This window comes from Propithecus coquereli, unplaced genomic scaffold (assembly GCF_000956105.1).
Source record: "Propithecus coquereli isolate 6110/MARCELLA unplaced genomic scaffold, Pcoq_1.0 Scaffold118, whole genome shotgun sequence".
Lineage (NCBI taxonomy): Eukaryota > Metazoa > Chordata > Mammalia > Primates > Indriidae > Propithecus > Propithecus coquereli.
In genome coordinates this window covers 2,171,571-2,188,388 of record NW_012135858.1, presented here as the reverse complement: position 1 = coordinate 2,188,388, position 16,818 = coordinate 2,171,571, and the positions used below count along the sequence as shown (strand labels likewise).

At 37.3% G+C, this 16,818-nt stretch overlaps 1 protein-coding gene across 1 annotated transcript in view; it reads right to left on the bottom strand.

Annotated features, from left to right (window-relative positions):
- NEB (nebulin) overlaps positions 1-16,818 on the bottom strand; it is a 207,647-nt gene that overhangs the window by 122,283 nt on the left and 68,546 nt on the right. Inside the window, 13 exon segments of the mRNA XM_012659396.1 lie at positions 1,429-1,536; positions 4,119-4,223; positions 5,000-5,203; positions 5,496-5,647; positions 5,650-5,806; positions 6,972-7,079; positions 7,174-7,278; positions 7,575-7,778; positions 8,223-8,534; positions 8,861-8,968; positions 10,527-10,631; positions 14,267-14,470; positions 14,671-14,982. Coding sequence (XP_012514850.1) covers positions 1,429-1,536; positions 4,119-4,223; positions 5,000-5,203; positions 5,496-5,647; positions 5,650-5,806; positions 6,972-7,079; positions 7,174-7,278; positions 7,575-7,778; positions 8,223-8,534; positions 8,861-8,968; positions 10,527-10,631; positions 14,267-14,470; positions 14,671-14,982 — 2,184 coding nt within the window.

Genomic DNA, 16,818 nt, shown 5'->3' with positions numbered 1-16,818 from the left:
AATGACTTGATTCTGGAATCTAAGCCAATTATCCAAAATACATGCTTCTAGTCTCAAAGGCAACTGACTGAGAAAGTATAGGTGAATCAGCAGGAGGCAATATGGTACAGTGTAAAGGAATGAGGTTGTCTGGAGTCTCAACTCTACCACCCACTAAGAGTTTGATTTAGGCAAGTTGCTTAAATAATCTACAAAATGGGGATAATGATGAAATCTACATCTCAGGGTAATTATGAAGAATAAAGGAGATAATGCATGTAAAGCTCTTAGCACAGAGTTGTCAATACTTCTTGGATATTATTATTTCATTATTTATTATTATTGGCATAAATCCATTTGTTGGGAGGGTCCAATATACGTAAACTAAAGTGAGTCACTAACATGATATTCCAATATAAAGGACAGCATATTACATATTATTATAATCTTGAATAGTGGGCCTTGATTTTTACAGCAGTAATCTGTTCCTCAGGAATCACTTAAAGATGGGTAAAGGATGTTAGTTTTACTCTGGGAGGTATGTGCTACATGGCCAGGAGCTATTGTTAAGGGCGTGAGCTTGGGTCAGCAGCCACCTTTGGCACTGATCAGCTACTGTCTTTTCATAATCTTGCAAGGTTGAATTGTAATAGCAAGTGTCATACGCACTTTTAAATATTGTATATTAAAATGCTACACAAAGCCGGGTCTTGATTCTTATCGGGAGAACTTAAGTTTATGAGTTACACTTTCTATAAGCATAACAATATATATTATTTATATATATATATTATATATTATATTAGCATCTCCAGGCCTGCAGCTACCCTCTAATAGTTTACACATGAATGAATCTTTCTCTATTCTCAGTGGATCAGTTTTCACCAAAGACACTGTATCTTACAGGTTACAAACCCCTTTTATTTTTTATTTATTTATTTATTTTTTTTGAGACAGAGTCTCGCTTTTGTTGCCCAGGCTAGAGTGAGTGCCGTGGCGTCAGCCTGGCTCACAGCAACCTCAAACTCCTGGGCTCAAGCAATCCTTCTGCCTCAGCCTCCCGAGTAGCTGGGACTACAGGCATGTGCCACCTGCCCGGCTAATTTTTTCTATATATTTTTAGTTGTCCAATTAATTTCTTTCTATTTTTGGTAGAGACGGGGTCTCGCTCTTGCTCAGGCTGGTTTCAAACTCCTGAGCTCAAACAATCCACCCGCCTCGGCCTCCCAGAGTGCTAGGATTACAGGCGTGAGCCACCGCGCCCGGCCCACAAACCCCTTTTATAAGCAACAAATTTTCATCTTCCCCAAAACTAGGCTTTTGAAAATTCCTACACAAATACATCAGGATATATATTCAAAGGTCCAGGAAAGTTCTTTTTCAAGATTTAGTTTGGTGAAAATGTCACATCAGACTGATCACATACTCAGAAGAGAATTGACAACTCACATCACTGATGATGTCCCTGGAGGCCTTGGCCGCCACTATCGGGATAGCATCGCTTCGCAAGTCGTAGCCTTTTTTCTTTGCTTCTTCGTTGGCAAGTTTGTAAAGACTCTAAATTGGGGCAAAAAATAAAATCAATTAGGTGTTGACATTCATATCCAAAAACTGAATGAGGACTGAAATAATTCACTAAGTTCTCCAGAGATAATGCCTACAATAATCTTACTTTCAAAAGTTCTAAGCCTTCTGCATGTTTGCTGAAGTGAAGACTTAAAAATGATGCCTCTGGAGACCACTGCACCTTTATTTTTTACTTTAAAGCTTATGTCGAATTAACTAGATATACATATTAAATATGTTTTAAAGTTTTTAGTTAAAACAATGAATCAGGTTTGAAAATTACTGGGAAAATTAAGCTGAAACTCACAGGCCTAAGGTGGCAAAATGTGGATAGAAGGGAAAGACTTGACTAACTGTTGACCACGGCAATGAATTCGGTTCACGTTTTTTCTGCACTGACTATGGTCTGTGATGAAGTTGACACCTCTTTCAACTTAAGGTTCCTGGGAGAACCGACGGAAAGACTGAAAACCTGTGGAACTGACTGCTGACAAGTCAAACCACATTATTAAGGAAGAGCTCCAGGAAGGAGTGATTTACTCTGACTAGAAAATCAGGGAAGTTCTTGCAGATGGGGTGACCTTTGAGTTGGACCTTGAGTGATGAAAGGGTTTCAATAGATGTCTAGAGCAGAGGAAATCACACGAATCAAGGCACAGGGCGATGGAAGCACAAGGGTATTGGAGGAAGTGGGGTGAGGCCTCGGGGACACGTGGCAGGAGAGGACTGAGGAGAGTCTGGAGTTGGACCTTGAACACCTGATTCTAAGATAAGAAGTTGGTGCTTAATTCTACAGAAAATAGGAAACCAACACAAAAGTTCTCTTCTTTTCCACACCAGAGGGGAGTGCCGTTGGGCATGTCGTGGTCAGGGTGGGTGCAGTGCAGTCTGCAGGGGACAGGAGGGGGCGCCTGGGCCTCCTCGAACTAGCAGCCACACTATAGTGTCTCTGAGCTTTTCCACAGAGACAGAATTGAGAATTCCAGAAATGCTGAGTGGCTAGATACAGGACCTCTTTGTTTCCTGAAATTTCTGCACATACAACACATGCTTTCTTGTAACAACACAGGACCTATACTACAGGTTTAGCTCAAAATTCAATCCTTTCTGATTTGACAGTAGGACTTGATGTTTTTAGTTTTTGGTGACAATTGAGAACTATATATACAAGCACTAAAATTACAGTATCACTCCAAAAATGAAATTACTTAAGATGGTGGCAATCTTATCTAAATTCTCTAAATGATATTCCGCAGAAGAGCGATAGTCTGTTGATCTATGCTGCCAAAGAAACAATATTTTCCTTGCTGGTGGCACAAAGCAGGCTGAAATAACTAATACATCTGCGGGCAGAATCTTAGATTCTCCACAGGCTCAGTCTAAGAAGAAGAAATTGCATAGAGGTAAACGTCAATCTTTGAACTGAGATAAACAACCAGATGCATAAATGCAGGATAAAGGAAATGTAGCTTTAGCCTACATAAAATATCTTAGAGTTTCAGTTCATCCCAAGTTCTGTGTGCACCAGCAGTGACAGCTGCCAACGAGCCCGGGAAGCACAGGGTGCAGAAATGGAGGTCAAATGTCCAGAAGAGAAAATATGATAATCGACTATATTCTACACCAGTCAGTCCTCACTCACAGTATTTTGTTCAGTTCTGAGAGTCACATTTTACCAGGGATGTCATGTGAGGAAGGCCCAGGAACGTGGATTAGAAAGAGAACTGGGGTGCAGGTGGCAGAGAAGGCTCCTTCTCTGGGGTGGGCACAGATCTGTTCTGCGCAGCTTCAGAGGGCTAAGTGGATTTGCAGAGAGAAGTGTGACTCAATACGCCGGAAGCCCTTTCTAATAAATTTTCCATAACAAATGGACTGATCTATGAGATAAACTCCTCGTCACTGAGACCCCTTAAGCAAAGGCAGTTCAGCAACCTGTTGCATGTGGGAGGCGAATTTCTGTACTCGAGCAAGGCTGACCTCTCTGCCTAAGCATCTGTGAGTCTGGGATGAGGGCACGTGGCCCTCCGCTCACTGACAGTGAAAAGGAAATGAGCTTGCTCCCATATGCCCTGAACAGGAGTCTCTCTCTCACTCTCTCTCAGTGTTACTTGGTGGTACTGTCATTTCAGTCCTTGACTTTAATCTTATACACTAAAAATCTTAAATTTTGTCCCTAAACTATAATTTAGGAACAAATTATATCATATCAAATTATATCATATTATATCATATATAGAAAATGTTTACTATAGCTATGCTTTAGCATAAAGGGAAGATACATGTATATTTGGTCTATTGCAAATTTCCTAACTTCAAAAATTAATAAAATAAAATGGTCTACATAATTTTATGGTTACTGCTTAAATCATTAGTTCTTGTAATTTGTACTTCCTAAGTGATTATTCATATTACTTAAAGTTTCACATTTATAAGAAATGCAAGAGTTGTTATTCACATGAAGCCAGAAAAAAAGATTCTTTATAAAGCTGTTGTTCGGTATTATATAACTATAGAATAGATCAATTGAAATAAGAAATACATGCAAATGTCAAAGAATTAGCATCCGCTCTCACCTCACTGTAGTTGATTTTGTTCATTCTTGCCAGCATAATTTCTGGTGTGTCTGGCATTATGTGGACCTGAGTCTTGTCTTTGTCCCAGGCTTCTGTGTATAAACGCTATCAGAGAAAACACATACATTCATCAGAAAAAATATTCCATGTATAATTAATAGGAATTTCAGAGTCATAAAAACTTTATAATAAAAAAAAAATGGTGATTTTTTTTTTTTCTTTGAAACAGAGTCTCACTCTGTTGCCCAGGCTAGTGTACCATGACATCAGCCTAGCTCACAGCAGCCTCAAACTCCTGGGCTCAAGCCATCCTCCTGCCTTAGCCTCCCGAGTAGCTGGGACTACAGGAGCATGCCAACATGCCCAGCTAATTTTTTCTGTTTTTAGTACAGATGGGGTCTCGCTCCTACTCAGGCTGGTCTCAAACTCCTGAACTCAAATGATCCTCCCCCTTCAGCTCCTAGCACTCAGATCCCAGAGTGCTAGGATTACAGACATGAGCCTCCATACCCGGCCACAAATGATGATTTTATACACATTATGTATTTTATATACATCTTTAAGTAATTAGTTTACAGTGGAACAGATATTTATAAGGGTCTTTTGATAATCTGAAATGTATGTTAATTAAAAGGAAAGTGAGAATAAGCATCTTTTATGCAAAGACTATTTTTCTATAAAAATATGCCATTATATCAAAACCATGAAACAATAACTGCAGTAAATATCAGAATATAAATGACATATATCAAGTAGATGATAGATAGATAGACAGATGATAGATGCCTTTTGTTGTTCAGTGCTCTCTTTTCTCAATAATGTCTTTTTCATTGATTTAGTTCAGGTGCCCCATCTTGATTCTCTGAATTTTGAAGCCTCACCTTGTTCATAGTGATGGCATTATTCTTGGCCAACACTTGTTCCAGAGAATCAGTCACGCTGGTAAATTTGAATTGGTCTGGTGGCTGGCGATAGATTTTATCACTCAAAATTTCAGTTGCCCTTTTGCATTTTTCCACATCCAAAGAGCCAATGGGCACCCAGCCGATGCCTCTCAGCCACTGGAGATCTGACTTGTACATATTCTGTTGACACAAATAATAAATATTTATTCCTGTATTGGAAATGCATTGTCAACTGAAGGGTATGAAAGTAAAAGCACTCTCTAAAATACAGTCTGGTGGACAGGCAGAGTATTAGACAATATTACATTTTGGTCTGGAGGGTTAAAAGATTAACTCTCCTAAAAAAGGAAGGCATGATGTTCTCCTCTTACAGGGGCTGGTGGGCTTGGTGCTGCCTATTGCTATCTCCTGCAAAGGGAGTTAATTCACTGACTTCCCAGCTTTGCATGTGTTTATGATCCTCAGTACTCACATCGCTCTGGAGGTCATAGGCCTGCCGAGCATGGATGACGTCGCTCTGGTCCGGCAGGCACGTCCACTGGTGCAGGTAGTTCTTGTAGTCCACGTCACTGACTAAGGTCTGGCACTTCTTGGCCAGCACCACCCCCAGCATGTCCACGGGCTGCTGAACTTGGTCTTCCACTTCTCAAAGTCCTTCTTGTACTCCCTGTCACTCTGGATCTTGGCCACGTGCATGGACCACATCATCTTGGGGTCATCATGGATGGCTCGGGCCCCAATGTGGTGGCCAAGCTGCTTACGATAACCTTCTTTGTACTTGAACTAGAAGAAGGAAAAGACTGATAGTCACATGTTCGAACTTTCAGTAACAAGAAAATAAAAATTAAGATTTAAAAGTAACCATTAGAATGGGAGAAACTGCGACAACTCTGACAGCTACAAATTTATTAATAAAAGAAATGTACAATAGTTACCCAAAAAGAAAATAAAAATTAAGATGTGATTCTGCCACTCAGAGTTAATTTTTTGTGGTATATGTGTGGGGGAACAATAAAATTAAGAGTCATACTACATATGGGTTCGTGCCTGCTCTTTTCAGTTATTGTATAAGCATTTCTCTGTGTCAAATATTCTTCATAAATGTGATTTATAATGGCAGCAGGTATTTCATTTAATGAGTGTCCATTAATATATTTCATCCTTTTCTGATTATCAAATATTTATTTTTAAATTATAATGATTAATTTACATATTTTGCAAATAAAGGAAAATATATTTTTGACTTATGGACAAAAGAAATGGAAGAATAAACATTTTTAGAAATGTGAGCAAATCCATCTTTTAAAGAAAGCAAATATCCACAGCCAATCACTGGATACAGAGACAAATACGATCCACATAGATGGTTGAACTTTGAATAATGTTCCTATTCACACAGCCGTTGTAGATTCCTTGGTTTATAGAGCATAAGTTGGGTTTTGAAGGAACCCTGCAATGAGTCTGACTGTATATAAGAAATATACCAGAGGGAATGGGTGGGTGGGGGCTGAGAGAAGAAAAACTATTAATACGTATCAGGTATAATAAACACTATTCAGGTGACAGGTGTACTGAAACCCAAACACTACCACTACACAATTAATCTATGTAATTAAAAATCACTTGTACCTCTAAATCTATCAAAATATAAAAAATGAAATACATCATTGGAAAAGCCTAAAAAATTATCTGAACTATAACCAAGTATCCAATGCTTTGTTCAGCAGCAAAGGGACATTTTGAAATGCATGTCGCTGTGGACTCAGTCATAGCTAGAATTTGGCCTTTGTGCTGGGAATTTCATCATCATTACTTTAAACCATTTACTGAAAAAATAAACTGCTAGCAACAGCTTTACCCTCATAGCTTACTTGCTCCACTATAAATCAAGGAGAGAAAGAAAATCTTAGGCCAGTGCTAAGGCAAAGAACTTTCTGGGTGTACTTACCTCACTGGCAATGTCTCTGGAGGCCTTGGCTGCCTTGATAGGAATAGCATCTAGCCGTATATCACAGCCTTTCTTCCTGGCTTCTTCTAGGCCAAGTTTATATAATTTCTAAAATAGACATAAACAATCATAAATTGGATTTATAAAGTGCATTGTAAAGAAAATATATCCTGCACCATGAATATTCATGAATATTGCTTACCTCACTGTAATTTATTTGGTTTTGTTTAGCTAGTACAACTTCAGGGGTGTCTGGCATAATGTGAATCGTGGTTTTATCTTTATCCCAAGCTTCTGTATAGAGGCGCTAAGAGAAATAAAAAGATATGACTAGAACAGGCTGGTAATGAATAGACACATGAAAGTTGTCTGATTCTTATTGAGAATAAAGAAATTCTGCTCTGTGAGTTGGTATTTGTGACACTTTCAGGTCTAGATGTCTCCTGTCAGTAAGAAGCACAACACTTACTTAAAACCACGTTCATATCAAGCAAAAGAATGGAACATAATTTTTTCCTATTTGTCCATAATTCCCATCAAGAAACAGATTTTAGTGTTTTCAAAAAAAAAAAAATTAATACCCTCCTCAAAGAAAGGACTTACATGATTCATGGTAATAGCATTGTTTTTTGCCAAAACCATCGGTATGGAGTCCATAAGGCTGGAAAACTTGAACTTATCTGGGTGCTGACGGTAAATGTGGTCACTCAAGATCTGGGAGGCTCTTTTGTTTTTCTCGTCCTCTAGAGAACCACTGGGCAACCAGCCAATGCCTCTTAGCCACTGAAGGTCAGACTTGTACAAATTCTGCAATTGCAAGTGAGAAATCACTAAATGTAAGCATATATCCTTAAAGAAATACAGGTTTATATTGTATATTATATATTTTAATACTTGAATTATTGGGAAATTTTTTAAATTTTGGTATGAATTATAAATCAACAAAATATACAAATAAGAAGTACATTTTGAAAAACATTTTAAACAGATGCACAAAGAGAACAACTCAATTCCTCAATTGCCTAGATTAACAGGCTAGAGACCTCTACCAAAGGAATGGGGGTTTTGCTGGCTCTTTCTTTGTGGAATTATGGTGCCTCCAGATGTTGGGGCGACTAGCAAGAGCTTGGGCATTTGTCCAGGGAAGCAGAGCTCAGTTGTGTAAACTCAACTGCCTCGCTATAGGAGGAATGTCCTACTCAAGAAAGCAGACATAATGTTTTGTTGGCCAAAGGAAAACCTTAGACTCACATCACTCTGGAGGTCATAGGCCTGCCGGGCATGGATGACGTCGCTCTGGTCGGGCAGGCACGTCCACTGGTGTAGGTAGTTCTTGTAGTCCACGTCACTGACTAAGGTCTGGCACTTCTTGGCCAGCACCACCCCCAGCATGTCCACGGGGCTGCTGAACTTGGTCTTCCACTTCTCAAAGTCCTTCTTGTACTCCCTGTCACTCTGGATCTTGGCCACGTGCATGGACCACATCATCTTGGGATCGTCTTTGATGTCCCTGGCTCCAATGTGGTGGCCAAGCTGCTTTCGAAAGCCTTCTTTGTACTTGTACTAAAGAAAAAAAATGCCTCTTATTCCTTTCAAGATTAACCTGTGTTGCCATCTTTATGGCAAGTTACAAAGCACATTAACTCTAAATATTCTACTAAGCCTAGAGAGTTTTTCGATAAGAAAGATTAAAGGCTAAATTCGGCTACAAATTCCATACATAATAAATGCATCCTTGATCTTATCCCCATTCCACACTGCGTGTCTAGCATCATTTTGCTCTGTTTTAATGCTACCCCTTAGATTTTGTTCAATTTAAAATTAAATTGAGACTGCTTTGAAGAGATAAATTACAATCAAATCAATATCAACAGGGGATAAAGTCTTACTTCGCTGGCGATTTCCCGGGAGGCTTTCGCTGCTTTGATTGGTATGGCATCAACAGGAAGATCGTAACCTTTTTTCTTCAGCTCCTCATAACCCATTCGGTAGAGTTTCTGTTAAGACATGAAGAAATCACTTTGGGAAAAACTGTTCTCCATAGACAAATGCAGCATAATGAATTCAATATGCTAAATATTTTAAGAGTCCATGAGAAGAGTATCTGTGCTCTAGAATACTCAAATGTAATTGGAAATTATGCCCATTGATTGCTAATGATCCTGTTTTAAACTTTAAAGCTCTTCAATTACCCAGATTGAAATTAAACGTCAGCTCTTCCCGAATACAGTCATACATTGCTTAAGGACCACGATGTGTTCTGAGAAATGCATCCTTAGGTGATTTCGTCATTCTGTGAACATAATAGAGTGTACTTACACAAACCTAGATGGTATAGTCTACCACACACCCAGGCTGTGTGCCATAGCCTATTGCTCCTAGGCTACAAACCTGTACAGCATGTTACTGCACTGAATACTGCAGGCAATTGTAATACAATGGTAAGTATTTGTGTATCTAAACATAGAAAAGGTACAGTAAAAATACGGCATTATAATCTTATGAGACCACTGTTGTATACATGGACAGTTGTTGACTAAAATGTTGTCATGTGGTGCATGACTGTTCTTTTGAGAATCAGGCAGGATTAAACTGACAGAGAAATGAAATGAAATACTATTTAGGTGCAGTTTTCCAAGTAACAGTGAAGGTTTTGTTAGTTTTTGTTAGAAAAAAGCAATGCTTTTCCATCTAATTCCTCTAGTGGAGAAAAATCACACCTAAGGGGCTATCTCTTCCGCGTAGTCAACGCATTGTGAAATAGTGTCTGTATCACAAAATAGGGCCAGCCAAAATAGAATCCATATCTGTAGGTAAGATATATAGTACTTCATAATTTCTAAAATTCAAGGTATTTTGAAGAAAATTTAAATAATGAATAAAAGGCTTAAGTGAAATAATTTGTTTCTTCAGATTTGTGACACAATAAAATAATTGAGAATATAATTTAAATTCACTTTTATCCAGAAACCAGATTATTTAAAACGCCTATTGATCTTGGACTTGTGTTTATAATTTAGTCCTTTGTAGCATTTTACTTTAATTAATACATTCTTTAATGTTAAAGTCATTCTATTAGAGTTTAGAATTTGTTTTTAAAGTGTTTAATTTTTATATCTATAAGTTTCAGGAGTTTATGCTATGATGATAATAAAAATAAAAGTGAAATTCTCCTGCATGGTTTTGTATGCTTACTCATCCAAAATTTCATTGAGTGTCTGCTATATGTCAGGCACAATGCTGGGTAAGCAACTGCAGATTCAATCAGAATTGTCTCTGCTTGAAAGGAGTGCCTGGTCCAATTGGGGAGAGTGATAAAAACCATTACATTATGACGATATGTGCAATAATGGACTGCAAGGAACAGAGAATATGACTTCCAACTCTGCCTGAGATGCGGAGTGCCAACATTGTGATGTTCAATCTGAAGGCCACTAAATAAGAAATCTAAGTCACATGTAGTTTATTAATTAAAAGAACTTCCAAACAACTTCACTGTCTTGGAAGCAATTAAAGCGAGCACTCTGAAAACACACGCTGAATTTGGAAACTTACATCACTTGTGTTGATTAAGTTTGCTTTAGCCAGAACAATGTCAGGTGTATCAGGCATGATGTGGATCTGAGTCTTGTCCTTGTCCCAAGCTTCTCTATAAAGTCTCTAAAATGAGAAAGAGGAACTTTTCAGTGGTATTGTTAGATTAGGGAATGACATAGTTGACTTCAGAAAGAATTACTGAATTCATCTGAATTAAACATTATACAGAATTGGTAACATAAACAGACAACATAAGCAGAAAATAGATGCATTCTTTCTTGACTTATCTGGGACATAATTGCCTTTCAAAGTATACATTAGGGCTTATCTTTTCAAAGTTAAGATAATCCTGTCTATAAGAAATCAACCCAGGTGATTGTAGCCTTTGCCAACATTATCAAATGGAATAGAGCTCTCCATCTGGTGGGTTGTAAAGTCTCCCTCAGTGTTTAATTAGGAGACAGCCCTGGCCTTCTCAAAAGATGACTTATTGAAAGTATGCCTAGAAATTAAGGAATCTCATTTCCTATGTGGCTTACTATTTACTGTTATACCTCATGATTATTTTGGAGGATTAGGATTTGAAAATTTATCAAAATCTCTTGGATATCCCAGAGCCATCCTTATGTCTGTCTTCAACAAATGACAAAGGGACCCAAACGAAAATCTCATTGATTTACTAAAACTGGGCGGTGGAAATTTGATGAAAAACATAATATTTCTACACTGTCAGAAAATATTACAGCCAGATAACTTAACAATTACAAAGAATAAAATGGTTACTTGTCAGTGAAGGAACATGACAATATCGTTTTAACCAAGTGATCAAAGTTAAAATTACCTTTTTTTTCTTTCTTTTTTTTTTTTTTTTTGAGACAGAGTCTCACTCTCTTGCCTGGGCTAGAGTGCCATGGCATCAGCCTAGCTCACAGCAACCTCAAACTCCCGGGCTCAAGCAATCCTCCTGCCTCAGCCTCCCAGGTAGCTGGGACTACAGGCACGTGCCACCATGCCTGGCTAATTTTTTCTATTTTTTAGTTGTTTGGCTAATTTCTTTCTATTTATAGTAGAGATGGGGTCTCGCTCTTGCTCAGGCTGGTCTTGAACTCCTGAGCTCAAGCAATCCTCCTGCCTCAGCCTCCCAGAGTGCTAGGATTACAGGTGTGAGCCACTGAGCCCGGCCTAAAATTATCAATAATGGGACAAATTGATATCCTGTGCTTCCTGATATGAGGTACTGAGGAAGACATGTGTGAAATTCTGCTAAAAATACATAATCTGAATCTAACCATGAGTACACACTAGAAAATCCAAACTAGGGAGATTCTACAAAATAACTAGCCTATACTCGTGACAAATGTCAAGCACTTGGAAGACAAAGAAATAGTAAGAAACCAGTCCAGAGTAAAGGAGACTAAAGACAGGGCAAGTAATGCAATGTGTGGTCTTGGATTAAATCCTGGACCAGAGAAAATTATTTTCTTTTGCTATAAAGGACATTAGTGATAAAATCAAATAAGTTCTGTAAACTAGTGTTGTAGACTAGTGGACTAGTCAAAATTAAATTTGTGATTATGATCATTGCACTGTGATTATGTAAGAGAATGTTTTTATTTTCACACTGAAATATTTAGGGGTAGGGGGGTACCATGAAGCAACTTACTTTCTCATATAGATATATAGATGTAGACATAGATATGAAAGAGAAAGAAAGAGAGAGGACAAGATAGAGAAAGCAAATGTGGTAACATATTTACATTTGGGGAATACGGTTGAAGAGGGGTGTGTGTGTGTGTGTGTGTGTGTTTGTGTGTGTGTGTGTGTGTTTGTGTGTGTGTGTGTGTGTCTGTGTATACACACATACATATGAATTATATGTATTACTTTTTCAACTTTTCTGTATGCCTGAAATTATTTCAATATAAAATTTTTAAAAATCTCGTTCATTTCTTGGACTTGTCAATGTCCCTTTGAGGCATACAGTGTGAGATGTGTGGGGTTGGTACTTTTTTCTTCCTGAACATGATTACTACAGTGCATATAACTCAGAGAAGCTGATTAAGACCTTCAGGACCAAAACAAAGCAAGGCTGGTTAATCATACATTTATTCCAATCCTGCACTAACCTTTCTGATTAAGTAACACCAGAGTTTCTCGACCTTATAACCATTACTATTGTACACTGGGTTCCTGTTTGTGGAGGGCTGCCATGTGCATTTTAGGATATTTGGCAGTGTCCCTGGCTTCTACCCACTAGATGCCAGTAGCATGTCACCCCCAAGTTGTGAAAACTAAAAATGTTTCTAGACGTTGCTAAATGTCCCCAGTGGGACAAAACTGTCCCTGGTTGAGAACCACTAAGCTAGACCATTTTTTCAATGGCATGTACCACTTCCACTCTATGGACCACAGAGAAAATGCTAATATTATTTGTACTGGGCTAGATGTATTGGTCTATTCAAAAGGAGAGACAGCAGGCTCGAGGACCCCAGGTGGCCAGGTTCTGCCTAGCTGTCCTGAGGCCTGAGTGGATCAATACTTCAGCATTCCTGAAACTAGAGCCCTCTTGGGGAATTCTGTCCTGGGGCATTTATGTTGATAAACTTTATGACCCATGATTTCTCTCTTGGTCACCTTATTAGTTCACAGCTTTTTCTCTCCTGTTCCGTGGCAAGAAAAGAAACTTGGATTCTAAGAAAGGGAAAATATTAATATTTTGCACAAATATCTTGCCTTCTTAGTCTGTTGGATTCAAACTGCCATCATAAAAACAATAAAAGAACAAACGAATACTTAAACATTCAAAATGAAGCTGACAGGTCAGCATTTACTATACACTCTGGAAATGTATAGTAAATGCTTTCAAAAGTTCAGTGAGGAATTGGTTGGGAAGAGAGCAGCTACAATTTACTAATACTCACTATAAGCTGATTATGGGCTCATATATTAGTTTAAAAACTCCCTATATATGATATATAAAATAAATAGCATATTACATATGGCATATATATTTAAATCCTCCTAAAGCCCAGATAATAAGACTACTATATATGTATTTAAACTTTCTTACCAGCTCCAGAATCTCACTGCTCATAATTCAACTTTCTGTAATGTTTAGCGTTAGGCTTTTAGCTGAGCAGTGATGAGTAAATCTTTCCCTTCTTTGCACAGAATTACTCCACACTGCTATCTTTCATTTACTTTATTCAGTAAATATTTATTAAGCACCTACTATGTGCTAGACACTAATGTCAGTGCTGGAAAAGAAAGTAAGTTGATTATGGAATGTATATTTGTTTACTATGACATCATAGAATTATCAAGTTATTTTGATTCAGTTAAACTAAATGCATTATAATCATTTGGTAGAAAATACACTCTATAACATATCCACTGTGCCTGTGTAAGATGCTCAGAATCTTTCCCCCTCATACACTCTACCCTAAGCAAAAAATTTGGGTCTTTCATGCCCTCAGGTTTCAAAAAAACAACGTTCAATAGTTTTCTCATTACATCCTGGTTAAATAAAAAAACAAATAAATAAGCTTTGGGTGACAACAATCAACACTGACCTATTTTTACATGATTCAGTGTAGTATAGTTGATAATTCAAATAAAGCAACTCAATAGAAACCATTATGCTGTTCTGTGTGATGCAATGCTTTGCTATTCTTCTCACTAACTCAGTAAATGTTATTGAGCCACTACCAGGTAGCAGGCACTATAATCTATTTTATTCATTTCCAAAAGTTACTCACATCACTCCTATTTTTGGCATTGGTCTTTGCCAGAACTATGTCCATGGCATCAGGAATGCTGGTGAACTTGTTTTTGTCTGGAGGCTGACGATATTTCTTCTCACTGATGATTTCTGAAGCACGCTTATTTTTTTCTGCCTCCAAAGAACCCAGGGGACTCCATCCTATGCCTCTCAGCCACTCAAGGTCAGACTTATACAAATTCTGTGAAAAGACAAAGCAAGCCATCAAAATCCCATTCTCCCCTGGGCCCTTGACTCAAGTGATTTGCTGCATTCCAAACAGATGCACGTTAGATTTTCAACAATAACTCCTCTTTGTAGTTTCTGTATCTCTACAACTAAATGGCTACCCATATGAAATATGAAGTAATATACAAACTATTGAATTTAATAGAAACTGACCTCACTTTGTAGTTCATAAACTTTTTTAGCTTGAATAACATCGTTCTGATCAGGCAGGCACGTCCAGCGGTGTAAGTAGTTCTTGTAGTCCACGTCACTAACCAAGGCCTGACATTTCTTGGCCAGCACCACTCCCAACATGTCCACAGGGCTGGAGAACTTGGTTTTCCACTTCTCAAAGTCCTTTTTATATTCTCTTTCACTCTGCATTTTGGCTACATTCATGGACAACACAAGCTTTGGGTCATCTTCCAGACTCCGGAATCCAATATGGTGGCCGAGTTGCTTTCGGTAGCCTTGTTTGTATTTAAACTGAAATCAGGGGAAACATAGTTCTTTTATTAACATAAATGAAGGCTAAGTTAATCTCGGTTTGCTTTGTTTTCACATTTATTTTCCAAAATTGAAATGAGAGAAGGTATGTCTATGCTAACTTAGTAAGAAATGTTTACTTACTTAAACAAGCAAGCCTTGTTTAAGTGAAGGGTTCAAAAACAAAACAAAAAAAAAAAACTGAATGTAGTTGAGTATCAAGAAAGCTTATAATAAGAAATTAATTCCAGCTACAGGCACAAATATATGCTTAGACCACTATACAATTCATCCATGTATCAAAAAAACCACTTGTACCCCCTAAATCTACTGAAATTAAAAAAAAGAAATACATGCTTAGATGTGCTGGACATTATGTATGCTGACTTTAGAGTAGCATTTAATAAAGCTCTTGTGATATTTTTATGAAAATGATATCCTTATGGGAAAATATATGGGCTGAATGACAGAAAAATTAGGAAGATACATGACTCAGTGAATAGACCTAATAGTGTAGAATTATTTATTAAACAGAAGGATTCTTAGTGGTTTGCCGTATGGTTATGTCATATAACTTTGTCCTGTTTGGGATCTATATCTTGCATGTGCAGTAGTTCAAAATAGCTAAATATGTTAGATTAAAAAGAAAATTCCACAAGAGCTCAACATGTTACCAAATGGGTTGAAACAACTACATAAGTTTAAGAGAGTAAAAATAAAATCCAGTATTTAGATTCAATTGAGAAAAATTACATTAGTACTGGATGACAACGACAACAGTAATAATAATGACTGTAATAATAGCATTTATTTGATGTTAGGTGCTGAACACATATTATACCTCACAGAAGTGGGTTCTACACTCTCATGATATCCAGCTTCATGGTTATTTATATATAAATACTCAGGGGTTTAAGTGGACTATAACCTCAATATAAGCAATCGGACAAAATTGCTTATAACAAAGTAGTGCCATAGATTTTGTATGGGGAACAGGTATGCTCATTTACTCTGGCCTGACCTCCTGTATCAAGAAAACAAGACTAAATTTTGAGGCACTCTATTTTGAGAAGAGTTTTGAAAAAATAGGATGAATCACAAATAGAATGATCAATATAAAACTAAAACCAAAGGAGGACAAATAAGAAACTTAAAATGTTTGAAGAGATGTCAAATGGAAGGGGAAATAAGCCACTTCACGGAGTTGAACATAGACATAGAGCTGATCAGTAAAATATTTAGATAAAATACACTTTATTTAAATAAAATATCTATTTTCTTTAGATAAAGTATTCACAGACTCTTGGGATGGAGAGAAGGTAGGGCACTGAGAGGGAGATTAGATTAAATAACTTTTATGTTATCTTCTAAGATCTATGATTCTAATTTGTTAAATTAAGTACTCATAAAAATAGTTCTAATTTTGGGGGATTTTATAAATATAAGAACATTTGAAATTGAGAGGAGATACAATCTTTATAATGGTGGTGAAGTTCACTCACAGTTAATTTAATTTTAGAGTAAGATTTCAAAATGTTCTAACTAATGGGTCCACATGAAATAAAATTAGGTGCTATCAAATGTTGGGGTGTTAGGAAATTACCGATGCTTTTTCTTCAATTTCTAAACGATCTTTAGCATACAATACTAAATGAAATTGAGTTTATTTTCTGGGGAACATTCAAGCATCATTATTGCCTTAGGTTCATCACCTTGTCAACTCATTTTAATGAGGGATTGACCTATAAGCCAGAGAGTAATAATATATCATCAAATTAACTTTCCAACATTTCTGGAATGCCACAAATTAATTGAGTTAGACAGAATCTTCCCTTA